General features: G+C 37.7%; 1 protein-coding gene across 4 annotated transcripts; it reads left to right on the top strand.

The window, feature by feature from the left end:
- The first annotated feature begins 108 nt into the window (after positions 1 to 108).
- RCOR3 (REST corepressor 3) lies at positions 109 to 23728 on the top strand. 4 transcript variants are annotated; one of them, XM_010576434.1, is made up of 11 exons: positions 109 to 172; positions 5952 to 6029; positions 7618 to 7670; positions 9399 to 9560; positions 9917 to 10041; positions 11577 to 11655; positions 14389 to 14607; positions 16288 to 16365; positions 17155 to 17212; positions 22656 to 22897; positions 23326 to 23728. In XM_010576434.1, the coding sequence occupies exons 1-11, from the start codon at positions 124 to 126 to the stop codon at positions 23668 to 23670; spliced, it is 1488 nt and encodes a 495-aa protein (XP_010574736.1). In that variant the 5' UTR covers positions 109 to 123; the 3' UTR covers positions 23671 to 23728. The 4 variants fall into 4 exon arrangements, with proteins under 4 accessions (XP_010574736.1, XP_010574738.1, XP_010574739.1 ...); XM_010576436.1 differs by lacking the exon at positions 22656 to 22897 and adding an exon at positions 16466 to 16500; XM_010576435.1 differs by lacking the exon at positions 109 to 172 and adding an exon at positions 7782 to 7906 and having other exon boundaries at positions 5993 to 6029.
- The last annotated feature ends 3050 nt before the right edge of the window (positions 23729 to 26778 follow it).

Genomic DNA, 26778 nt, shown 5'->3' with positions numbered 1-26778 from the left:
CCCGGGCGGCGCGTCCGCCAGCCCGCCCGCCCGCCCGCCACACGGCGGTAGCCTGGGACGGCGCCCGCCCGAGGACAGCCCAGCCGTTAATTTCTCTCCCCCCTTTGCGTTGCAGATGTAGGAATGAGGGTCGGAGCGGAATACCAGGCGCGCATTCCTGACTTCGAGCCCGGTAAATCGCTTTTCGGCTGTAACCTGACATCTTGCCGCCGCCGTTCCCGAGGCGGGAGGGATGGCTTCGGGGCTGGGGTGGGCTCGGCTCGGCGCTCCCCCGGCGGCGGCCGCGGGGTTGTATTTATTTTGCTTTCGAGCCTTTGTGTTGGCGATCCGGTGCCGGCGGCGGGAGGCTGGCAGGGGCAGCGTCTGCTCTCTGCGCGCCCGGGGGCGGGGGGGGCATCGCGGTGGGAAATGCTCACTTCGTTATCAGCCGTATTATGTGTCTCCGGCGGGAGGCGGAGAAGCAGAAAGAGGTCGATGCTTTTTTGTTGTTTCCTTTTTTTCCTCCTTAAACCGTAACGCATATAGTGTATTAACAAGGGGGTTTAAAAATATTTGACGAGGGGTGATGGATGTAGTCGGGCGAGGGTGGGAAGTGATGCGCCCTGCCGGAAGCCGAGCAGACCTGGCTGCGTGCTGGAGGCGCTGGGTGGAAGATGCGCTTGGTGGGAAACTCCTGCCCCTGGTTTTGTGTGCGGTAGTAGCCTCGCTAGCCCCGCTGTTGCAGGCTGAGCTGCTCTCCTCCGCCTCCCTCACCCCCCCCCAGCCCCGCCCCGAGGAATACTGGGTACACTTGCATAGCCTGGTACTCGGTTTTAGCAAGTTAATTGCTAGAATGCTGTCTGGCGTTACTACACGGAGCAGTGAGACCGTAGGAGCGTTTATCAGTTCTGCTGTAGTGGTCAGATGAAGCCTATCTACTTTCCTGTTCTCCAAACAGGCTCCATTGGTGTCAGATGATTTCCTACCGGAAGAGGATTGGGCCAGAGCTTCTCACATAGTGCCTCCTAAAGCTGGAGCGAGCCCCTCTTGATGGGCACAAGTCCCCACAGGCCAGAGAAAAGGCCGGGGGAGAGAAAGGGGGAGGGTGGGATTAAATGGATGCATGATCTTGGCATAAGGGAATGCCTTTCCCCTAGAAAGGAGCATGTAGTCTAGGTCTCTTTGTTAATAAGACTAACCGTTTACACCCTTTATTTTTACACTGCCTGCATAAAAATAAACATAAATAAAAATGATCGTTTCTAACATACAGCCTGGGCTTGTTTTTCCTACAGGCCACTTAAATTAGAAAAACACATAGCGTTTGTTTTTCTTTTGATTAAAAGAACTCTTCACCCCTCCTAGGACAACTGAGGTTCTGTGGTTGCAATTTTGTAAACTATATATGCAATAGTATCATTGCGTTTGTAACTACAGAATTGATTTTATGGTCTCTTATAATCAGACTTTTTAGAGCTCCTAAGTGTCCCTGGGGGGTGGAATTCAATTGATGCTCCTTTCCCCAATAACTGGGATTAACATATATTCCTTTATCAATTTCCTTAATGATGGAAATCTTTCTTTAATAAGTCCTGTGTAAGAGGTATCATGTATAGTATTGTCATCCTTAGTGTGTGTATTTTGATTATTAGGGCAAGAAGATAGTAACATTTTTTGGAACACCTAAGTCTTATAAAATTTTAGAAAAAGTCCATAAAATGTAAAAGTACAATCTTAGCAGATTGGTTACCTGAGGAGATCTCAACAAGATCTCATGCTTTCATCTGTTTTGGGTTTTTTTCTGATGAGTCTTGAGGCATCATTTCTTAGAGATGGAAGTAATGCTGGACAAAAAGCTGTGCTCTTATCATAGCTACACTTAAATTACTTTTTTTTTTTTTGTAGCAAATGATGTAACGAACACTCCATCATACTTATAGGTTCACATATATGGACATAGGCACTATCTCTAATTAACTAACTTTAATGCTGTTTCTTCTTGGAGTTGTTTTAATGCCTTTGGGGGGGTGTTACCAGATATGTTAGAATGTGTGTTTATTTACAGTACTTTGAATGCTGCTTTTTTTAACCCCCTTAAAACAAATAGGTGGGAGAAGGGAATCGATGACAGATTAAACTAGATGGAAGTCTAAGATACAAAGTCAGCCCTCTGGTACGCACACAGAATACTAAAATGAGTAGAATAAATACCAATCCTTTGGCCTCACTTAACCTGTGTTGAAAAATATTCATAAGCAGTGCCCTATGACAATACATTGAGGAACAAGATGTTCATGATTAAAGTTGTGATGGTAGTAAAAATTTTTTTTAATCCAAGTTCATGTATAAAATAAGAATTTTTTTAAAGAAAAAGTGAATCAACAGTTTGTCGGTGTCTCTTGAAGAAGTGGATTGTGGTTGGAAGCAACAATTAGGAGAAGTTAGTTTAAACATACTCTTTCTTACCCTTTCCCCCACCATCCCCCTTTTACAAGCAAGCCTTCAGATAAAGCTGTAAGAGAAATACCATTTTTAATTGTCACTAGAAACTACTGCAATGAGAACTTTTTTCACTGCAAAAAACGGTTTTCATAAAATAAAAGTCATAACTCTCCTTACCTCATTTACTGAGTTAATAAACCATCTCCTGCACTCCAGATTTTTGTCTCCTCCTGCTCGTTTTCCTGTAGTACCTTATATTCCTGAGGTGAAATTTTTTCTGTTTGTACTTTCTGACCCACCTATAGATGTAGCAGGATGTTACAAAGCTGGTATCCTTATGTTTTGGGCTGTTTGCCTTCTCTTGGAAAGCATAGTGCGAGAATGACATCACTGGAGATGCACCATACTGTCGTGTCATCCTGAGATGAGATGACTGCTAGAGAAGTTTTATTCTACTCAAATTTGGACTTCCCAAAGGCTTTAGTATGAATTTTGCTTACTTAATGCTGAAATAAGTGTTTCCCATTTACCCTCTTCTCGGGGGGGGGTACTGTCAAGAAGAATGTTTTATACCTTTTAAGGTCACTTATGGAATCCATTTCTGTGTACGTCCTTGTACCTTTTCTCCCTCTAGTCTTTGTGTATGAAAACAGGCTTTCTTAAATCAAAATTATCAAATGGTGTGATGAAGTATATAAAATTTTCCATTTATTCTATGCCATCTGTCCTCACATTCCCTGGTGTTTTTTGTTTATTTACTTATTTATTTTCAAGATTTCCAGTCCTTTATGTTACAAATTTAGTTCCTCCTGTTAGTTTCTGTGTTTCTGTTCCTACTCTCAAAACTTAGTCTTAAGCAGATGATGGTACTTTTTATGTTGGAAACCAATATACTTTTAAATTGCCATGCTACCCCACAATGCCCTTATTAAGTCTTGTATGCTTCCAGATTTTCATTTTATTCTCAGTACTTGGAGTCGTGTACAGAAGAGCATCATCTGCCTGTACCTAACTTCTAATGCGAAGCTGAAATTTAGAAAGTGTCAGTTTGCTGCTACACTTTCTCTATTCTGGAAGCAGTGGAGAGTGCCTGTTGGTCATCTTCAGCTAGCCCCATTTTCTCAGTGGTATTGGCAGAGGAGCACAGCAGCTGAAGTACAGGAACCTCTTCCTAAGTGGTTTGAATGTGGCGTTTGGCCAGGGGGAGACTTGTCATATTTGAGAGATAGCTCATGGTCTTTCTCTTCCTTACTAGCTTACAACTCTGCTCTTCTAACATACTTTGGTTAACATGTTGCCTGGTATTTCCAGCCACCGTCCATAATAAGAATGGATCTTCCAGATAAAGATCATGTTGCCCTTGAGATAAAACACAAACTTTTTGAGGGGGGGAGTGCTGCTCCCTTGAATACTTGGGGCACAAAGGACCAGAAGCAGTTCTTACAAAGGTAGATCATGGTTTTGCATATGGAGGTGGAGGGATGCCTGTACTGTAGCTATGGACATCCTGTGTTGAGGACAGGATGCCTTCCTCCAAGCTTCCTTCATGCATCCCATCCATCCTTCCTTTGTCATCCTTGCTTTCCTTGTGGCAGCGTGACGATGCCACCTACACAGAAACTGTTGTCTGATTCCTGCTGGAGGAACAGCACTGCTTCAAAAAGGGGTGTTCTGGTGGGAGCTGCTTGTTAGTCACCTGAGGGTGGCACCTCAGTAGGGGAGTGTCACTGCATACGTGATCTCCAGCAGGCACAAATGACAGAACTCTGAAACTAAGTTTTTTTCACTTTAGTACTTGAATATTCAATATCTGGTAATATTCATGATGTCCACTTGTCTGCAGGTGTCTGGTTTTCTTTTTTTGAAGGAAAAACTGAGGGTATACTCATGTTAAGTTTAGACATTTCTTGCTCACAACCTGAAATTCTGATGCATTCTCTAGTGGTCCTGTTTTCTCCTCATGTCTTAGTTAAAGAGTGGAGCACAGGGTAGTGGTCGTTTACTTGTAATGAAAACAGTGGACAAGAGAAATATGCCTGTAACATGTTTGCGTTACTCTTCATGAAATACTGTGTTCCTAATGACTAAAAACAGCATGCTTTTTTGTTCTAAAGTAAAATGTTATGTTAAGGGCTTTGTTGTTATATACCAAAACCCTTTCAGAGTTTAGTACTGCTTATGCCTTGAAACTGGTGCTTTATAAATGTATGTTCATTTTTAACTTGTTACAGAGTTTATGATGCGTTTAGGTTATCTGTCTTGCACATCTCATTTTGGAAGATGCATGAGTTCTTTTAGTTTTTCTAATTAACTGGTTTTCAAGTTCACAGTCATAATGGATCTGAAGATTGCAAAGATGATAGCAAATGCAAAACACTGCCAAACTAAGGAGGGAAGAGCACCAAAACATAGTACATAATTAGAAAGCACTAAGTTGTTCTCTTTTCCAGAACATTGATTTGTTTTGTTTTATTTCCTGTCTCCTGTAGAACCTAAATATAAAGTGTGGAAGCTTAACATGGAGTGAAAAGTTATTTGTTTCACTGAATAAAAAAATCTGTCCTTCTCCAAGAAGGATTCAAGGAAAGTTCCTCGGGGGGGGGTGATTCCTCAAGGAATTCATATTGTAAATGCTCCAGTTGTTGAGCAACATCTTAGCAAGATAAACTGTTGTAAACAAATAGATTGTAAGAGGCTTTATGTACATTTGTAAAATATTAATGAGAAGTAACTATTAGTTAATGCTTTTCCAGTATGGGGGAATTTCCTTTTCTTTTACAGCGTGTTTTTAAAAATCAAAGACTCTATGATTTAGTGCTTTGTACAAAGTTGCATCAGTATTGCTCTGTCCTCCTGACAGGTTAGGTAACTTGGACTGCTTCCCTTGCTACACTGAGGTGGAGATGAAGCACAAACAAACAAAACAAAACAAAACAAAGATGACTTTTACACCTCACTACTTTCTACAGCTACACAATTTGGTTGGCTATGAATATTAAAATTACATGGATATGAAAATCAAACTACAGAGAGAGATGAACAGAATTGTTTCTGGCATTGTTGTTAGTATAGTTCCTTGATGAAAGGATCGGGGATGGTGACTGTATTCTACCCTCAATCTCGTATGTTTTTTTGTTACAAGGAAGCCTAAGTTAACACGGTAGATCCTGATACTCCTATGGATAGTGATAAATGTTGTAGTACTAATAGACAGTCATAACTTCTGGAGGACTGTTCCAACACAAGTAGCTCTAAATTTTGCATCCATGCCAACTTCAGCAGTGCACTTTAATGCTCCAATTGTGGTAACCAGGATCCTAATATCCAGTTATGACTGAACCTCATAAGAGCGGTGTTCAAGTTCAGCCATTCAATGTCTTAAGGAAATAATGTGGAATTAATGATTTTTTTCCCTCCTCTTACTACCTGGGCTGGACTTCTTAATATGGTTGACTTTTACTTACTGTCTCATGTATAGTTGTTCTCTAGATCATATTTATAAATACTGAGACTTACTTGTTTCCTTACAGGTGCCACAAAATATACTGATAAAGATAATGGAGGGATGCTTGTATGGTCTCCATATCATAATATTCCAGATGCCAAGTGTAAGTCCTTCCCTGCTTAGGAATTTGGATGCTTAAGTATAACTAAATAATTGTTTCTGGTGTGCCTTTTCACTCTTTATTTTACACACAGTGAAATTGCAAATTAGTAAATTAAACACAAAGCTTCTCTTTTTTTTCTTTTTTTTTTTTTTATTTAGAGAACTCCGGGGAAAGGAAAGATCACCTCTTATTTTATAGTTAAGTCTTTGTTTCAAAACACACTGCCTGTGTTGTATTGTTGTCAGTGTCTGTGGAACCATTAGTTTTTAATAAAAGAATAAAACATCTAAACGTGAGGAACTTGCTGCTCTAAATTTCTAGGAAAAGGAATTGCAGTGGATAAATTCAGAAAAGATGTGTTGAGGCCCAGGTCAATGGGGAATTCTTGTTGCTGTCTCATCAGGAAAAACTGAGCATTTTCTCCCTTCAAAAGTGACCTGAAATACAGGAGTCATCTGACTAAATGTGATCAATTATCTTTTTAATCTAGTTTAAACCTGCCTCCTATGCTAGAATTTCCCATATGTAATATAGGGGAATAAATTTTGAGGATGCAGTCATGAGAACCTGGTCCTCAGGACAGTTTCTACCTGTTAGCAGTAGTTAGAGATTTGTATCCCTCTACATTTGAGGGAACATACCTTCTACTACTGCAGAACAGTTAGAAATAAAATACTCTACAGCTATGATTATTAAACTTTTTTCATTCCTTTAAATTACAATTAACTCTTTGCTGTAACAGTGCATGGCAAGGACATCCCTGGTCCATTTGAATAATGAGATTATAATTATTTCCTTTTCTCAATCATGCTTCCTTTCCACTACCTTTAGTTGCCACTTAATTGTGAACTGTAGAAGGTGAATGGGAAGAGTCTGTTTCTTTAAAAAAAGTACCCACTGAAGGTGAAAACTAGCAGGACTTAATTGCAAAATGATGGAAAGGGTTCAACTCAAAGCTGGCTCTAGTATGGCCAAATATGATTTTAAAAATATGTTATTGGCAAATTTGATGAGCTAATTATTGAATTTTCATATACTCTATTGAAAACTGACTTCATGCCATGGTTAAAATTAATGTTGGCCAGTGAAAACTATATTAATATTGAGGATATGCATGATCAGTGATCTAGGATCTTTTTACATTAATTTTTAACATGTTTGGGAATACAAACAGTAGAAGTAGTTAAATTTAAAACTAACCCAGGTGTCTGGACACCTCCCCAGTGTGTCTGTGTTCTTAGGAATGGGTTCCAAGAAGACATAGCCTTTCAATAATCAGCTAGTCTCTGATTTAAATAAATGAATGATGAGCCTCTGTGGCTTTGTTGCAGTAAAAATGTGAAAGAAAGCATTTTTTTCACTGAGAATTAGCTTCTGTAAAAAGTTAATTAAATTAAATGTTGGATTAAAGATAATGGGCTTATTTATTATTAATAACACTATGAATATAACGTTTTGGGGGACCTGGGCCTATGCGGTGTATTAAAGCATGGGAAAACTGTTTTCCCATGTTAGATGGCTAATTCTGTGTCGCCTTATAGCATAACTAAAAGTACTAAAGAATAATTCTGACATTGCTTTGTTACAGTGGATGAATATATAGCAATAGCAAAGGAAAAACATGGATACAATGTGGAACAGGTAAGTGCTATGAAATGAGAGTGCTCATTTAAAGGATTTTTTAATATAAAAGTATAACACAACTCTTTTTTTTTCCCTTGGTTACCATTAATTAACGCTGTTTCTCTTCAGGCACGGCAGCAAACACTGCAGTTAAATGGATCTGCATACAGTTGTGGTCTGGATTCTCTGCAAAAGATTGAGCTCTTTGTTTTCATGACATGCTCAGCTTGTAATGTGCACTTTTGAAAGGTTTGGTATGTTTCTTGATACACTGGGCATGTCATGCAATTGTGTGTGTATATTTAGCTAAAGAATTTCTTAGGAAAGCAGCTTACAAATTTAATGTTTAATATTAGAATTCAAATATGGTACAAATTTGAGCCATTAATTGTGATACGGACAGCACTGGAAAGGTTTCTTGCTTATTTTAAAAAAAGAGACAAACTAACTTTAAGTGAGTGTTTTTTCAGAGGCAGGAAAACAGAATCAAATTCTAGGTTTGAGAGTAACAAACAAGTTCACTTTTTTTAATAACCTTTAGTCACTGTCCCATAAAAAGTACAGGATAAAACTTTTCTGGACTGCACTTAGTTCTATTGAATTTCCTTCATAAATTAACCGATTTATGTAAAAGTGGGATTAACTATTGCAAAAAAATATTTGGTGTACAAATGGAAGCAAGTTGCATGATCAAGTTTTGGAGGATGGAAGCTCATAATAGCAGAGACTTGCTAGTCAACTGCTACCTGAAAAAGAGCCTGCCAATGTTACGATGTCCAGAATACCTGCAGTTTGGTGATTTTTGTTTATGGCTTGGCTTTTGTTAGGGCAGAGAGAGAAGTGAGGGATCTCAAAATAAGTCTACAAAAAAGACTAATTTTCAGAACAACTTCTGGTACAAAAATAATTGTAGACTGGTCACAGCGGAATAGAAATTATCTTTGCAAGAGGTGCTTGTCACTTGGCATTTTAACAAGAAAAGAGGTTTGCTATGTCCAGGTTATTAGAAGATGTGAAATCAGGGGTTTGGAGAGCTGATGAACAACTGGTGATCATGTCTGCACTGTATGGTTGAAACTGAGTGGATTACGTTTCCCAATTTCCATGCCAGACTTGGCATCAAGTCTGTCATTGATTCTCTGGCAGAAAGTCTAATTGGCATAAAATTCTTTAAGAATATTGAGAAATTAAATTATGTAAGAAAGTATATTTAAGTTTCCATTCCTTATTGGGTGCACATGACATGGAAGTGGCCATGCTGTTATTTGTGGATTGGAGAGTTGTAGAAAGACCACTCTTACTTTGAACTTTCAGGCTTGCATTTTGGATAATCCTTTAGCTGCTGAAAAGTATTTTTATTTTCTTTTTTGAGTGGGCTGTTAGTAAAGGCCTGAAGATCTATAAGGAACTGTGTAGGTGATACATGCTTGTAAAGGAAGAAAGCAGGTCAGATTTGAGCCTATCAGACTAGTTCATGCTACGTCAGAATTACTGCTGCCATGTCAACCTTAAATTGTCTAGCTTTCCTACCTTTAATAAAGTACAGATGTGCCCACTCTTCATACCATCTCCAAAGAGAATTTTGTAACCTGTAGTACCTAGCCAATAAAATTGTAAATACGTTTTGAGAAGGGGTTCTGATAGTCAAATTTTATTTTAAATAAATAAATTGTCTTTTTTTACTTAACTTTTCTCAACATTTTAGAAAGTTGACTAAATCCAAAAAGGGACTATTTCTTTTCAAAGGCTCTCGGCATGTTGTTCTGGCATAAACACAATATTGAGAAGTCCCTTGCGGATCTCCCTAACTTCACTCCTTTCCCTGATGAATGGACAGTTGAAGATAAAGTCCTATTTGAACAAGCATTTAGCTTCCATGGAAAGAGCTTTCACAGGATCCAGCAAATGGTAAAGTAATATTTTAATCAGAAGCATTAAACAGTTCGAATTCACTAGGAGCAAAGGCTCCAGTTGGGCTAAAATTTCATGTTGATTTCTGTGTAAAAGCTTCAGGAACAACCTTGACTATAAGATTTAAGTTAATTTCATCATGTCTCTTGGACTTACAGGTTTTTCAGTCTAATAAAAAAAGCCTTTCTCCCCCTCCCCCTTTTTTAAAAACATACACGAAATACATCCCTCCTTTTCATCTCATCCATGCATTTAAAATACTTGGGTAGAGGTGGTTGTAAATAGAGCAGAATTATAATCTTGGGTGGAATTTTAATTTTTAAAAGTATTAATATGTTAATGAATTCTTCTAGCTTCCAGACAAGACTATCGCAAGCCTTGTAAAATATTACTATTCCTGGAAAAAAACTCGCTCTAGGACAAGTTTGATGGATCGGCAGGCTCGAAAACTAGCTAATAGAAATAATCAAGGTGACAGGTAAGTTTTATATCCTTAAGTAGCTAACCAGAGACTGAAGTCTTTCTAGGTAGAGATGTCAGAGTAATTTTCAGCCATTATGTTTCAGCGTGAACCAGGTTTTTTAGGTTTAAGCATCTGTGATGATGTCTCTGCTTTTAGCGAGGGGTTTGATACTGGTGCTTTAAGAACTATATCACTCCAGTCGGTGCGAGTTGTAATAACACATTGGAGTGCTTTAACGGGTAACTGTAAAAACAAGGGTTTAAAAAACCCTGAAGTCTGGGAATGTGGTTTAGAAATAATGCTTTATTTGAGAAGTCTAACCCTATATAATCGTGTGGGGAGGAGAGTGTTTTTGTGAATGTGTGGGGTTTCTGTTCTGGGTTTTTTTGGGTTTGGGGGGGCAGGGGTTGGACTAGGATGGAATTAAAACTGAAGGATCAACCACTGTAAAGAGCTATAGCAATTAGAATGCCCAAGTACTGTTTTATAGCAAAACTTCATATGAAATCTTATTTTAGGAGACTTAGAACTGCTATCAGTCAAAGAGAATTAGAGCTCAAAATAGTTTTAAATTGTCTTGGATAGAAGGGAATAACATCTCCCCTACTTACTATGAAGTTAAAATTATATTGCACTTAGTATACTTGGGTATTAACTTGTACTTTTTTAAAAGTGATTTAATATGTTGAATGTATAAGTAATATAATCATGTTTATATTGGAAAGTATGATTTTACATCTACAGAAAACTGCCTAGCTAGAGCAAAAGGGTCTATTTAATTATATGTTATTGAAAAGAGTTTCTGAAATCTAAAATTCATATGCTTACTTAGTGACCCTATAGCTGAAAAATTGCAGAAGAAAATAAATTTGCTTCTATATTTAGCATTTTGCTGGTTTTTTGTAATAATTAGAAATTTTTGTGGTGTTTTTACATTCATTTATTCAGAAATTACATTGTGTGAATGACTGGATTGGACTCAACTAAACTAACTGTTGTCTTTTCAACCTTTTTTCTTTGATTTAATTCAGCAGATTTCATTCCCCTCCCCCAAACTGCTAGATCCTGAGCACTTTGGTGAAAAAGCAGTCCTGTGTTTTCCCATCTTATATTGTCCCCTTTTGCTCCCCACAGACTTCAGCAAGGGTTTATTCATCCACTTGGTGCAGTGGTTTGAAAATTGATCTATTAAAACTAACATGGCAAATGAAAGATTATTTCTAGCCTTGGTATAGTTGACCATGTAAGTGTTCATGCTGGCACAAGTGGTTGAATTGAAGAAAGGGTGACACCAAATTTTTTGGCAGCAGTACCAGCACTGCTTAAAGTAATTTTCAAACTACAGTTTAGGATTGCTGTTTATCAAAATAATTGTTAGAATTTAATAAAGGAAATATGGTTGTAACAGCTCACTTTTGAAAACTACAAATAACTTTGAGATACCATATACTTAGATATTTTAGAGTAGATCATTCTGTCTTACCCTGATACATATTTATATTTGAGGTTAAAAAAGATAAAATGACCAGCTTCTTATAATCTGTCCTCAGTGATGATGACGTAGAAGAAGCTCATCCAATGGATGGAAATGATAGTGATTATGATCCCAAAAAAGAAGCCAAAAAGGAGGTAACAGATAGCTTAATGGTGAATGTCAGTTTGTTTGTTTTCTGTGAATGTGTTACTGTGAAGAATATGACTTGTAGTAAAGAGGTTTAGCTGGCAGCCTGCTGAAATCACAGGGGTTTTAGGTGATCAAGATCTTGACAACTTCTGACTGAAACAAAATTTTATCATATATTTTTGCTGTTCCATGGACGTAAATGCATCTCTCATTACCTTCACTATCAACTGAGAGATCTTCAAGTTTTTTAAGAGATGTATGCTATCACTACTTGGTACAACAACATTCCCCCTGCCTTTGTCTTGTTAATATGTTTACAGCTTTACTGGTTGCGTGTTATTGGAATCTAAATGTTTTCTTTGCATTTTAAAATTAAATGACATTTTTCCAAGAATAACTTTTTTTGTTCTTTCAAAGCCACAGTGAGGTTATATGTTTCAACTAATATGTGGCTTTATTGAGACGCTTTCTACTAATAAATGTAGAGAAAAACATTTTTGTCTCCTCTAATGAGCATTTACTGTTAGCTTTACAGATAAGTGCTGTGTTTGGGGTATGTTCAAGTTTTGGGTTCTTTTGGTAAACATTAAGTTATTTATGAGCAAGACTAAAAAAACATGGTTAAGTGTGTAAACATTTGGTTTTTTCCTTGATCAACTTAACATACTTGTGATTTTCCTAAAATGGGACGGTTCATGCTTCTTGAGAATATATGGGAGGAGAGAGAGTGCAAAACCTCAACATTCCCATGAAGTGGCATCTATGATTATTAATAAAACTTTGCAGTTCTACCAAAAATCATGTTGAGTAAGAGACTGATAGGTTTAGATTCCATTCTCAGCTTTGCAGAGACCTTCAATGTATCACTTTAACTGCCTGAGGGACGAGGGGGGACGGACGGACACGGACACAATTACAATTACCCCTTTCTGTAAAAGCATTTGAGATTTTTACTTTTTTTAACAAGCCAGGATATGTTTTTTAGAACCTGAAATGGCACAAGGTCTAATAATGAACCTTTTCACTTTTCATTCTGCTGTTGTAACAATGTTCTTGCAATCTGCTGATTTGAGTTGCTGCCTAAGCCACTTCTAAATAAGGGCTATTCTGTTCAATTTACTTTCCTTGGTTATTGTTTGAATCGCTACACACAGTCCAGAGTGAAAGTAGTGTGTTTGTAGTCTTCTAGGAAGAGGACAAATAGGTTTGAAGTTTTTGATGAGCTATTTGAATCTACCTAGATAATTTTGTGAGCTAATATTTCTGGTAGGATTTGCGTACTTTCACTTCCTAAGCAAAATATAAACCAAGTAGGCTACTTGAACGCACAGAGCAATGGAAACTTTCTGTTACCAGAGAAAACTATAAAACAAGCCAAACACTCTAGCTTGGCAAGACAAAAGCTTGAGAGAATATTTTCACTTTAAATCCAGACTGAACAGACAGAAACTGCAATTTCATACTGAAAGAGCAATGCAGAACGAAAAGACCAATGGAATAAATGGGCCAGAATTAAACTTGGGATTTTTAGATGTCAGAGATGTAAGGCTCTATGTCAACTTTGCAAGGAAGAGCAAATATCTTAAGTGCTTTTAAGATGGCCTCTATGAAGTCTGTGGACTGGATTAAGACGTTACATTAGCTGGGAAGAGAATGTGGCAGAAGGTCAAGCATAGTAGAGCAAAGTACTGTTTGCTGATCTGTACTAATGCTACAGAACATAATAATAATGGCTGCTGCGGTTTGTTTTCTCTTCACTGTGATCAGATGACCACCTCCTCTTAACCTGCATGGATGCCAGCAGGGAGGAGCAGTAGGGAGCTGCTTGAAGTAGCAAAAAGCCTGAATCCCATCTCTGTTCTGGTACTAAGCATTGCTTTGAATTGGAAAATCCTTGCAGGGAAAGTAATTTTTGCTTCTGTACTCCTGGTCTGTAGGGAACCTACCCGGTTGCTCTATGGGAGTCACATACATGCAGACTAGCTCTTGTGCAGCAATGCCCATTGAAGACAAAGCTGAAATTTTTGGGTGTCCAAACATACCGAAACAGCAGTTACAAAGACTTCATCTCCTCTTTGCTATCCCTTTCCACTTCAAAAAAGCAAACAACAAAGGCTTAAGCTTGCTAAATTACATGGATTTTTACAATGACTGCAGAAGTACATCCATCCTTTCTCTTCCAAATCTCAAATCCCCTCCCCAAACAAACAGCACTATCACTTTCCATAGAGTGCTTGCAGCAGGAAAAAGTGTCATCTTGCATTCCTGCCTGTCCTGGTTTACTTTCTCTCATTCTTCTCCCCTGATGTTCACCTGGACTCTTCGTATCTGACCAGAAATAAATGTGTAAATTCACTGATTACTTGGTTTAAACGTGTAAAATATATATATATTTTTTACCTTCTGCGTACGTAAGAGGTTCTCAATTTTTGCCCTCTTTCGCAGTATTCAGACTGTGATTTCTATACTATTTATTGTATTTTCAGCCATATTTAAAAAAAAATAATTTGAAAACTGACCTTTCTAAGACTAATGCAGGCTTATCCAGCAAATGACTGGTATGCTCCATCAGCTTATCTGCAAGACTTAGTTTGGATACTACATGGAGAGGAGGATATTAGTTTGGGTTTTCTTTGTCATAAATATGACATTACAATGCTATGCGATTCTTTATTCTTTAATAAAGTTGTGTACAAGATATTGTTATGCTTTAATGATTTATTTCTTGTAAATTAAAGGGCAATAATGAGCAGCCTGTTCAGACCAGCAAAATAGGTCTGGGTAGAAGAGAGTATCAGAGCTTGCAGCATCGCCACCATTCTCAGCGTTCCAAATGCCGTCCACCAAAAGGCATGTACCTGACCCAGGAAGATGTGATAGCTGTTTCCTGTAGTCCCAATGCAGCCAACACAATTCTTAGACAGCTGGATATGGAACTAATCTCATTAAAGCGACAGGTACCATGGGTTATTGGTCTTGTTTTGTTTTCATCTCAGATTGTTCTGATTGTAATGATTTTGAAGATTATCTGTGAAGATTCTGAAACTTCTTTAATGTGAGTCTTCCTAATTTTGTTCCACAGTTATCACCAGAAATGTTGGACACTAGCTGACTAGCTATTCTTCGGTTTTGTTTTTTATGTTCGTCTGCTCTTGTGGATAACATGAAACAAGATGACTTCCTTTAAAAAAAGGGGGGGGGGAGTAGGGGGAGTATGGCATGAAAACAATGTTACAGATTTGGGGAAAGTCACATTTGATTTGATTTTTTTTTTCTTTTTTTTTTTTAACTTTGTTAAAAGTATTGGTATGACAAGTGAGAATAAGACCAATGAAGCAGAGGAAGTTACATTTGTTGCGCTTAAAATTGTAGCTGCTTTTCTGGATGTCCTTCCCTACCTACCATGAAAGTATGAGGGGGGGAAATCATGGGCCTAGTTACTCCTGTGTTTTAATTGATGAGCTTTCTACTTCTTATTAAATTTAGAAAAGCTTTGTAGTCTTCACCTTTAAGAGGACAATTGCCTGCGTTCTTTGCATGAAGAAGTTAACTTTTGGCACTTAAAGTTGAAACACAGAGTCTATTCAGCTTCTAAGGGTACGGCATTATGTGCATGCTTGCTTTCTAGGAGCGGTGGGGCTACAAAGTCAAGGCTTATCTCCTGAAATTTCTGCTGCCTTATAGACCGCTAAGAGCTGCCATGTTGCAAAATCATGGAGTGAATAAAGGGTTTCATGGGGTTTTTGCTCCCTTGTATTCTTTTACAGGAGAAATATGCTTCTTTCTGTCACAGCAGGACTCTGGGGCTAAATAGCATAGGTGGGTTTCACTCTTTAGCCTAAGTGTAGGTGAGTTACAGCCTTGAGGTTGTGTTTCTCTTTTTTTCTTGCAGTGATCTCAGAGATGCAGCCTTTGGAATCTCCCACTGAGTTGTCTGCTTTTGTGTCCATACTTAAGAACACTTGTAATAGCTGTGCACCGTAGTATGCAAAATTATTTTCTTACCTATGTTACCTTATGTGCATCGCTGTCAGGTTTAAATGGTTAATAGATATGTATACGTACGATTTGGAAGCTCTCTCCTTTTTATAGACTAAGATATTTTATTTAAATATTTTAAATCATTTCAAGAATCACCCTTAAAGGAAATCTAAGGAAGATCTAAGGTTAATAAAAAGCAGTCTGTCAGAAGGAACTAACTGAAAACGTCTCATAAATCTTTATTTGTTTTTTCAAAGTGCTTTTTGGAGAAGGAGGAAGTTAATGTATACGGTATATCTCACTTAGATTTCTAAGAACCAAGTTTTGTGTCTAGAATATTCTGCATTCTTCTTCAAGAACATATGCATCATTATCAAAACTTGCTTGTTATGTCCTGCTTCTAATATTTCTGCAGACAAACTGTTCTTTTGAAAGACTGGCTTAAATATTTTTCTTTCTGTAGTAAACTGTGCTGTATTTTTTTAAGTTTTTGTTTGGTTTTTTTTTTTTTTAACAGTTAAAGTAGTGAAGCCTTAAACCATAATATTTCTCTTTCTAACTTAGGAGGTACACTTGTGGCAATCCTAGTGAAGATATATGTGTAAAGTGACCAACTTTCTTTGTGGAGCTGATTAACTTTGTTGTTTTTGACCAAGGTTCAAAATGCTAAGCAAGTAAACAGTGCACTTAAACAGAAAATGGAAGGCGGGATTGAAGAATTCAAACCTCCTGAGGTAAATCAGAATAAATATTAGAATTTGTGGCCTTGCACTTACATTAGTAGGAAGCTGCAGAAAAGTGTTTTGCTGCAGCATAGTGTTTGCATTTCAGCAGCAGCTTAAACAGGATCCATTGAATTACATGCAGGGGTGAGTTTGGCTTCTTTATAAGAAATTAGTGGTAGGCTTTTTTACAGCAACTGGCTGAACAAAGAAGCAGAAAAAAAATGAAATTTCATGTCTGTTCATAACAATAGGGAGCTGAAATTGAGCCCTGATATATGGGGGGGTGGTGTCTGATTAAAAGTAGATCATGTAGATTGCTAGCAGTAAATTCTATGTTCTGTGTAAAAATATGACTATATATACATTTGGGCAACCGAAGTGAATGATTTATTACTACTGAAGTTCTCTTTTTGCTTGTTTTAAAGGCTTGGATATGAAACATAACGTGAATGCGAAACACTCCAGACACCAAGTCCTAATAGTTTAGATAAATGTAACTACAAATTCAAAATCTGTCTGTATAAAGATCATTAGTTTTTGCATAAGTTATTATATAGCTGATATTAAGAACTGCAATAAAACAGAGGCAAAACTATTGGTGTAGTTCTAAGCTCAGATCCTTAAATGCTACTTCTCTTCATGAAAGCAATCTTAAACTATAAATTTGTGGCTTATAAGCAAGAGATTTTTACCTAAGTTACAAAATGTAGTGCAAGTAAAACACATTCTGATGCTCAGATATTTTGTAGCTGTTGAAACATTTTAATGATCTTTGTGCCATTTTTTTAATTTTAATAGTCTAATCAGAAAATCAATGCCCGTTGGACCACAGAAGAGCAGCTTCTTGCAGTACAAGGTACGTTAATAGTAGTAGCGACTTGAAATCTGATGCACAGGATTTGAAGAGGTACTCAGGCTTATGTCTGTATTTCTCTCTAATGAAAAGCTAAACTTTATCTGGTCTTACAAGAAAGTCACTAGGAAAACAGCAAAACTAGTGAGAATATTTAGGGTATTCATTCAAGCAGTGTGACACTAGTCTTTCAGTTACCCATGTTAAATCTTGAATAGAAAAGCTTAGCTGGGTTTAACAGCTGTAGTAGTACCGAAAAGTCCTTTCAATCATCTTCTAAATCACCTTATGTCAATTTCTCTGAAGTGGAAGACTGAAGTAATAGTTGAAATAATAAAATTTGAAGCAAACACTTAAGACATCTCTCTGTGTTCTTAAAGTAGGAAAAAGCAGAAGTAAAACTGCTTTACAGTTACTTTTCTCTGTTCATGAGGGAATAAAAGAGCAGATATCTACCCAGTGAAGGCCTTTTAAGAGTTTGAAGCTGGATGTGGATACTTGACTAATGTTCTTATTGGAGAAAAAACATTTTCTAATAGGCTATTGATACAGCTAATTTGAAGTTATTTCATTTGTTTGAAGGAAAACTGACTCTTGTCTTGCTTTAACATGCACTGCTTAATCAAGGAGCACGCAAGAGAAATAACTGGAGAGCCTAATGCTCTGTTGAAGACACTATGTATTGAGTCACTTCTGTGGATCATCTTTTTTAAGATAATATAATTACCTCAGTTATACACATCTGCTTTATTTCTCTATATTCTTCACCTTTAAAATGAAAGACTGAATTCTAGTATAAAACTTTCAGTTGGATCAGGATATCAGTGTAAAGTTGTCAGGTATGCCATATCTCGTAGTTATTAGCCAGATGGCTGAACCTCGAGTTAGGTATATTTTGAAGTGTGAATGGAAATGCTGAAGAGCATGGTGTGTCTGAAGTAATGACTCTCAATTTACATGCCTCAGACTGGGATTTGCATCTCCAAACCATTTTCTGTCCTAAGTTCATCCTCAGTACTGCTAACGAGCTCATTTTTTTTTGTTTTGTTTCCAAATGCAACTGAAGGAGATGCCTATCTTTAATATGATAGTCTAGTAAGTAGAATGCTTGCTGGAGGAGTGGGGAAAATCCAGGTTCATTGTGCCTGCCTTAGCATGAAAGGATTCAAACCGTCTTGCATTTTCACAGTTTAGTTATTGGAGCTCTCACTAAGTGTCGGTTTGAGAAGCGATAAGAATGCATTTAGCTTTTGTTAAGCTATGGCATTATGAGACCGACAAGGTAAATAATAAAACTGGAGCATGGGCAAAAGAGAATGAAGGTTGGTGATGACTCCCTGGAGAGGAGTTCTAGTCTTCTGGTCTCTTCTCTAGGGAATGTCTTGTGTTTTGTAAAGGTAGTCAGCCTCAACATTTAAGGGTGGGGTAAGAAATCAGGCCTTCTGGAAGAAACCTGTTTTCATTGAATTTACATGTGTTTCTTATGTATTATGTTTCCTTTTTAGTCCCTTTCCTTTGCCACTGTATAATAAAATGGAGATGGGAGAGAACCTTAATACCAGGAACAAAGTATTCTTATTAGCCCGTCCTTACCTACTGCCTGGTAATAGAGTCTTCCTCCTGGAATGACAGTGCTGTAGGTATTAACCTCCCGTCCCTCAGGCTAAGGACCTTGATCTCTTGCTTCAAAATATTTGCTTGAGCTAGGAGACCTATGCATGAAGGAGCCAAGCTGTCTTTTGCCCTGACTCTGTTTTTAGAAGAAAGTAGCCATGTTTGCCATACTAAAAGCTACCATAATGCGTGTTAGGATTGAACTTGGAAGTTGACTTAAGCATGGGGACATTTAGTTTGTACATTTAAAACAGATTTATTTCATCAAATGTATTGATATATTTTGGCATGTTTTAATAATTTTACAGAAATCATAAGCGTTAAGCAGGTAGGTGGCACTTCTGTGATTTGTTCACTTGAATTCAGACATTAAATCCAACCATGGAAATCATAAAAATGATCTGCAGTAATATAATTGTGGCACTTTTTTTCCTAAATGTGAAAAACCTCTTGTCATCTGTGGGTAATCTCAAGAAATTGGCAGTAACTAAAGAGGAGGTAATGAAAAAACCCACATTAAAATAGAGCTGAGTGTGTAATCTTAAAAGCAGTGTGGCTGCCTGCAATGGGGTTGTGGACTCAGACTTATGATCTCTGAGCCGATCTTTTGCAGTATAATTTATCAGGTTACTGTTCAACTTTGTCTGAATAGTTATTGAATGTAATGGGCCAGTTCATCACTTGAGGTGTTCTTAAGTTACAAACTTTATTTATGTATAGGAATGTATGAGCATGATCATCTTTTCAAACTAAGATCTCAGCCATATGAAAATTGCAATTGCAAAAATGTTTTAAGACTTGTTCAAAACAACAAAATTTGAATTGAAAAGCAGTGCATGGCTTTCATAGCTTTGCAGTGGAATATAGTTGGGATGACCAGGATCTAGCTATGTAAGGTAGTTGCCAGGAGCACTGTAATCCCATCACAGTAAAACTGCAGCTTTCATAACCCAGAGGTTGCTGTTAACTATTTCTGCCTCATTGTGGTGCTCTATTATATTGCTTTGGACCCAGGCTAATGTTTTGTGTGCCTCTCGGTGTTTGCTGTGCTGCACAACGTTCAGCGGCATAGACAGCATCGAACTTCCATTTATGAGTTTCTCTGAGTTAGACTTTCAAGATGAAATATTGTAATAGTGAGCATATACATGTTCAAGTGCTCCCTTGCAACTGGGCGAAGTTTTGAAGAGCTTGAAGGATTCCCATGACCAGGGGTACTGTCAAATGAGCCAGGAGAAACACATTCACACATGTGAAGTGAGGCTATGCAGTCATCTTCTTTGAGCTTCACTTTCAGCAACCTAATAAAATTATTCTTACTGAATAACAGATTAAACACTTCAGAAATAATTTGGGTGGTGTTTAGCACAGAATTTGTATAAGGATGTGTAAGTAATGTGCACCAATTTGAAAGGGATGATGGGTTGGCATCAACTCTTACAGATATGCCAGCACCTTATGCATAAAACTTTCATAAACATGTATTGAACTTCCTCTGTTTCTGATGCAGCTTAAAAGGATTTTACTACATCATTGTGTAGGAGTCATTGTGGTGATGCTAGAGCAGCACTAAATAACACTGTAGAATCCAAAATGAGTAGTGCTGCCTGTAGCTAAGGAAATTTTGTTTTCTTTAGAAATTTCTTATAGTTGGGCTCTCAGTAAAGGCAATATACACTGTTTTCAAGCTGTTTGCTTGGAAATAGGCTTTAAGACATTATTTTCAACAACTTTAGTTGAAGTTAGCCAACAAGCTCAGTTGCTTTGCAGATTAAGGGGAAGGAAGAAGTATAGACAGCACAGTAACAGAAAAGGCTGAAATCACTAGAAGTCTGAATTAGGTTTGAAACAAAAATGTGCTTTGTTCTGTTGGGCACTTTGTTCACTTGATTAATTTGTACAGGATGTTGAATATGTTGCACTGGACATTTAATTACCATTATAAATTAGTAAGGGTGGTAGTGGTAGGGCAATCAAAGAATATTAAAACACTGGAGGGAGTGCTCTGTGGGTGCACACAGCGTTTAAGGAGTATAGCTGATACCTGGTACAACTGATAAAGCACAGAGCCAAATCCCTGTCTTTGCTTTGCCTAGATACATGCCCTCCCACGTGGCTCCGCTAGGTCCTTTTGTTTTCTTTCCAAGGTTCTTGCAGTCAGGATGGTTGGATTCTTTTGTATGCCCCAGAAAAGATCTTAAATAATGTAGCTGGGCTCTTGACAGTTGAAACATCAACTTCAGCTACAGAAATTGTTACTATCCTGGAGCTGAACTTTTCTCTTAAATTACAGTGAGTGTACATTACCACATCAGAAGTGCCTATTAATGAAGAAAGTAGAAAAGAGCAGAACAAGCTGAAGGTCATACTCTTCACAATTAAGTTGAAAAGGAACATAGCTTTCAGATTTGAAACAGCTCTCTCTTTCTGAATCCTTTGCTTCACTTTCTGAAGTAAGGCATGAAATCAGGCATAAATTTCTTTTCCTGTAATGAGACAGAGTGCCTGTCCTCTAAGCACTGTAATATGTTCCGAATGAGCTTAGTTATAAGGAGCTTCACAGAAGTCATCAAATTGTAATTCACTCATGCATAGCTGAGAGCAAAAAAATGAGTCTTCTGTTTATTCAGTCTGGAATAAAACTCTATTTCTTTTAGTCTCCAAACTTTTGGACACTTGTGATTAAAAATATACTTTGTGCAGCTAAAAGCTGTGTTCTAGGATGCTGGAGAGTTTTAGGATTTTTTTCTTGAGGTGGAACTAGACACATACCCTAAATACAACTGAGAGAATATCAATAAACTTTAGGTTATAATTCCACTTTTAGGTTAAAAACGATGGAATGTTGTACTCAAGAGGGGACGGGGGTGGTGTTAGATGCAAATGTAGTTTTAGAACTTCAAAAAGTATGTGTTGGGATTTTCTTGTGAAGTATTTTCTTGTGAAGTTCTTGTAAACAAAAGTGACCTACTGATGTCAACATGAAAATGAATGAAAAGACCAATGCAAAGATCTTCTGTAATGCTGCTTCTTGCTGGAGGATTTGATCCTGGAGGCTTGTGCTGGGCTGTCTTATAAACAGACACCAATAGCTTATATTTACTTACATTACCCAAAGTGGTTGTCTCAAAACCCCAGATTCTTCTACCCAGCTCAAATGGTGAATGAAAGCTTTAAAAAGACTTTGTCAGGTGAATGCTTGCCAGTTGCTCTTTGTAGCCTCAGTAAAGCATGTCACAGGTGCAGGAATGAGCAATATATTGTGACTTACGGAACTGTGCCCCCCGTTCTGCCCTGTGCTTGGTCCAGTAGCTACTGCATTCTACCACTCCTGCTGCACAGGTTGTGAGCAAAGAAACATCTGTGTGCAGCTGGCACAGAGGGAACCTATAGAAGCTGTCAATGTTTGTCACTTAACATTTCTAGTGTTATACCCTGTTTACAGCTATACACACATGCTCGGTCACCCTCCCTCTCCTGTCTTGAACTTGTCGAGGGCTTCTGCCCTTGCTGCAAGCACACTGAAGGATTTACTTTATTTGTCAGAGGTCAGATCTCTCTGGTTTTAGGTTGGGAGGCTTGGTGAGTAAGCCAGGATCTTTAAGAAGAGCGGGTAACGACCTTTTAATAAAGTTCTTGATTTGTATGCTGATAGCTGTGCAATTAAAAATTATTTTGTTTTAATGGAAATTGAGGCCTTCTCCTAATTGAGAAGTCCTCCTAATTAGCGAGCCCTTGGTTTGCAGGTCCCATAGGTTCTCTCTATAAATACATCACACGTAGCTGTGTCTGACTGATTCTTCACAGCTATGTTATTTACTTTGCCTTCCAGGTGTCCGAAAATATGGTAAAGATTTTCAAGCTATTGCAGATGTAATTGGCAACAAGACTGTTGGCCAAGTGAAGAACTTCTTTGTAAACTACAGGCGTCGGTTTAACTTAGAGGAGGTATTGCAGGAATGGGAAGCGGAACAAGGAACCCTGGCTTCTAATGGTGATGCTTCTGCTTTAGGGGAGGACACAAAAAATACTTCTAATGTGCCATCAGGAAAGAGCACTGATGAAGAAGATGAGGTGTGTTTTGTGTACCAGAAATAAGTAAGCATGGGTTGAGGAACAGCATTTTATTTAGTGATATAATGTAAGGTTAACTGGTGTGGAGTGGCAAACTGCATTCTAAAGAATGATGATGAGCTTGCATAGAACTTCAGCCAATGTCGTTAACCAGCTGGGAGCAGGACTGCACCTTTCATAGTGACGATCATGTTACTGTTAATTGTTAAAATACAGTTCTTGTTCTAGAAGAAGACTCTTGCTTCGTAAATATTTTTAGTTCTGCTGTCTATAATGTTTTGGTTGGTGATTTCTTTTCAGTAACTTCTCAGTTTTTTTGTTTTGTTTTTTAAATGCTGTTTCCTGTGTAGTGGACAGTGGCAGCCCAACTGCGTTACGTTCTGGCTGGGATGGCTGTTCACGCAGTCTTGTCTTTGTCCTTTGTGCAGGCACAAAGCACTCCGGCCACTCAGTGTTTAGGCCCTTCACCTCCAGCACAGGCATCTGCTCCAGCACCTACCGCTCCCATCGCAACTTTAAATCAACCACCCCCGTTACTTCGTCCAGCGCTTCCTGCTGCTCCTGCTCTCCATCGTCAGCCTCCACCACTTCAACAGCAGGCGCGATTTATTCAGCCAAGGCCGACTCTAAATCAGCCTCCCCCACCGCTCATCCGCCCAGCTAATTCCATGCCTCCTCGTCTAAATCCAAGGCCAGTGTTAACCACGGTTAGCGGCCAGCAGCCACCCTCGCTTATTGGAATTCAGACAGAATCTCAGTCCACTCTGCACTGAAGAAATAAAGCAGAATTATGCTAACTCCTACATTTGAAAAATTGTATCAATGTACTTTTTTTTTTTTTTTTTTTTTTTTTTTTTTTTTTCCCCCCCCAAATAATGAAGGGGAGAAAAGAGCAAGCCTTCACAGGTATCAGACCAGTTTTACAGAGGAGCAAGCTAATAACTAGAAATGGAACCATGTGAGTGACCACCTGTATAAAAATATTTTTATGTCGAAGACTTGTACAGCAGAACAATGCCTACAATACAGCCCTCCTCTATATGAATAACTGTTGAAGGAAGTTAACTTCTTAAATGAATAAATGTTCAAGACACCAAGATTTTGTTTAACTGATTTTTACTCTATTTATTTTATTACAGTTCTTTGTAGTCAAGCATCTAACTACAAGAAAGTAGTCTGGCAAATCTAGGAATAGATAATATTGTAGGAGACTTAAATGTAGCATTGGTTTTTTTTGTGTGTGTGAAATTTTTTTTATTTTTTTTTTACTACTTAGTGCAAAAAAATAATGGCCTTAGGTTCAGAATTTTTGGCCCTGTTTAGATAACAGTAGAAGCATTTCACGCACTTGTAAAATGTAGGTGTTTCTTCTCTTCATGTTTTTCCCAGAACACTTTTTCTTGTTTAAAAATGTACTGTCTTATTAAATACTCATCTGAAAGAGTATTCTGAAGACTCAATAAGCTATTGTACCAAACTTACTAAATCTCGTGCGTGTTCTACTCCTAGAAGTTGGCTGAAAACAGGAGTCCGGTTTCCTGCTGCAATATCTCTTGTGGGCTGGGGTGGAGAGAGAGGCAGCAACTTCCACCACCCCGGGGGATGACAGGAGAGGAACCATATAGCAAGAACCATTAATTTAACTCGTTATTCCACTAATTCTTCTAATTTAAGTACAGTAGAATTTAATTCCTCTGAGAATGGCTGTCTGCAGTTTGTGTATGTTAGATCATTGATATCTTGCCTAAAATTCATGAGGAAAGTATAGAGGCTGATGCAGGTAGTAGAATATTGTGGCAGTAGAGTTACCTGCTGCCAGCCCAGTCTTACTGTTAGCAGAAATCAGAGATAATTTATTTCTGGCAGAGTTGATTAGCTGGGGTTTGAGGCTACTGTGGGGTTTTTTGTTTGTTTTGTTTATTGACTAAGTAAAATCTGCATTTGAGTATTAATTATTGCTTCCAGATTTTAGGAGATTGAAAGGTTTTCTTTCCACTGTATTCTTTTCTGAAACCTTGATTTATGCCCAGCAGTATTTTGGAGGTGGTTGGTTTTTTTTTTTTAGTTTGGTTGGGGTTTTGTTTATTAAAGTAGATGCCTCTACCCTCCAAGTAAACCAGGCTGCAAATTTGAGTAGCACTGTTTGAAACTGTGTGATCTGAATCAAGCCATTGAAAAAATATTGCATTCTTGACTATGTAATAATATTCATGTTGACTGCCATACTATTTAGAAAATTAGTTTTGCTTATAGCTGAAATGATGTTTGAAAATCCTTTTAAATCCATTCTGTTATTAACTAGATTTGCCCTTGACTAAAATGAGACTTTATTTGAAAATGGAATATGCTCTCCCTAGGCTTTTTCACAGATAAATTGGATGGTCTAACAATCAGTTTAGCAGCTGGCTAAGGCCTTTTTTATGTGCAAAGGGAAGTTCTTACAGCATCAGATCCTATTTCATTCGTAAATCTAGTATTAAAGTTTGATAGTTGTGGCCTGAACTGCAGTTAAGGTGTTGACCTTTATGGTTCAGTTCTTCATTTAAAAATATTTTCAGATCAAACTTGAGAGATTTTTCTTTCTGAACAGTTTTCACTGGTGTGCCGAGGTCTCGTACAAAAGGTCTTTCTTACAAATTCTCTTTTGCATCAGAGTAGATGCTTAGCCGCTACATGAGCATCAGATGACCTCTCGTCTAAGAAAAGCAGCGTTGTAAAATAAGCACCGAGGAATTCATGGTCACTGAAACTTGTGTTCTGGGAGTCATAAGTGTTCCCTCACCAGCTATACACAAATCTGGCTGCTCTCCAGACTTTAAAACCAATACAAAACCGATCTGGTACATTTTGACATCCTAAGTATTTCAGTTTAATTCTTAACAGTGATAAGATACATCTTCAGGATTTTTTTTCTTTTTTTTTTTTTTTTAGCATTGAGTCTCCCAGGTGTATGTATTGTACCTTCGCTAATTTTTGTCTTTGTCTCTTGTCGATAGACTTCAGTATGCAGAATGTTGGGTGTTGCAGTACAGTTGGCCACCACCAACTGCTATAAAACTGTTCAGTACATTGTAATTCCGTTTAATCTTGTTTAAATATTCTATAACTGGGCAAAGGTGCTGTATTTGAAGGGGGGAGGGAGGGTCAGAGATAGGTAGTATTTCTTAATTTACATACACTGTAGCACACAGTAGGGAACTCCTAGCATTTGTAGTACTAAATAAGTATGTACATAGCAAAATGTCTTTATTGTGTGCTTTGCAGAATATGTGCATACAGTTTGCACGTCCTGTTTTGGGGGGTAGGGTTTGTTTTAAGCAGTGTTTGCCTGGAGAGTGATATGCTTGCTGCTTAATCAAAGGATTAAAGTTTCAAAGAAATCTGTGTCTTCTATTTTTATGTACCTTGTAATGGTCTAATATGTTAGGGCCCTTATACTGTGATTCTCTTCTAAATTCATTTATATTTTTTTAAGAATTAGAAATAAAATTATACAATGGTGTTGATTTCAGTGGGGAATTTCTTTTGCCATATCTAGTCTCCTGTTTTGTAATGTAGTAATGAACTCTGACTTCAAGGTTGGCTTAATTTTGTCACTTTAAAAAAATGTAAAATGTTTGCACACTAAAGTTTGGCAGAGAACATGTATCCTACATTGTTCAAAGCTAATGTAATTCTACAGCTTTTTGTACAGTTTATTTTAGTTAATAAAGCAAAACGGTACTAAAAAAATGACAGATTTTACAAATGCAAGGCATAATCTGAATGACATGTCTTCTAGGAACAACACTTGCAAAATATGGATGTACAAGAACTACCAGATTTAATTGTTGCACTTTAAATCAGAATGGGTATGAAGTTAAGCAGGTATTTCTGCATTA

Source organism: Haliaeetus leucocephalus, unplaced genomic scaffold (assembly GCF_000737465.1).
Source record: "Haliaeetus leucocephalus isolate CR32 unplaced genomic scaffold, Haliaeetus_leucocephalus-4.0 Scaffold526, whole genome shotgun sequence".
NCBI classification, from domain to species: Eukaryota; Metazoa; Chordata; class Aves; order Accipitriformes; family Accipitridae; genus Haliaeetus; species Haliaeetus leucocephalus.
This window is presented reverse-complemented; position numbering and strand designations above follow the sequence as displayed.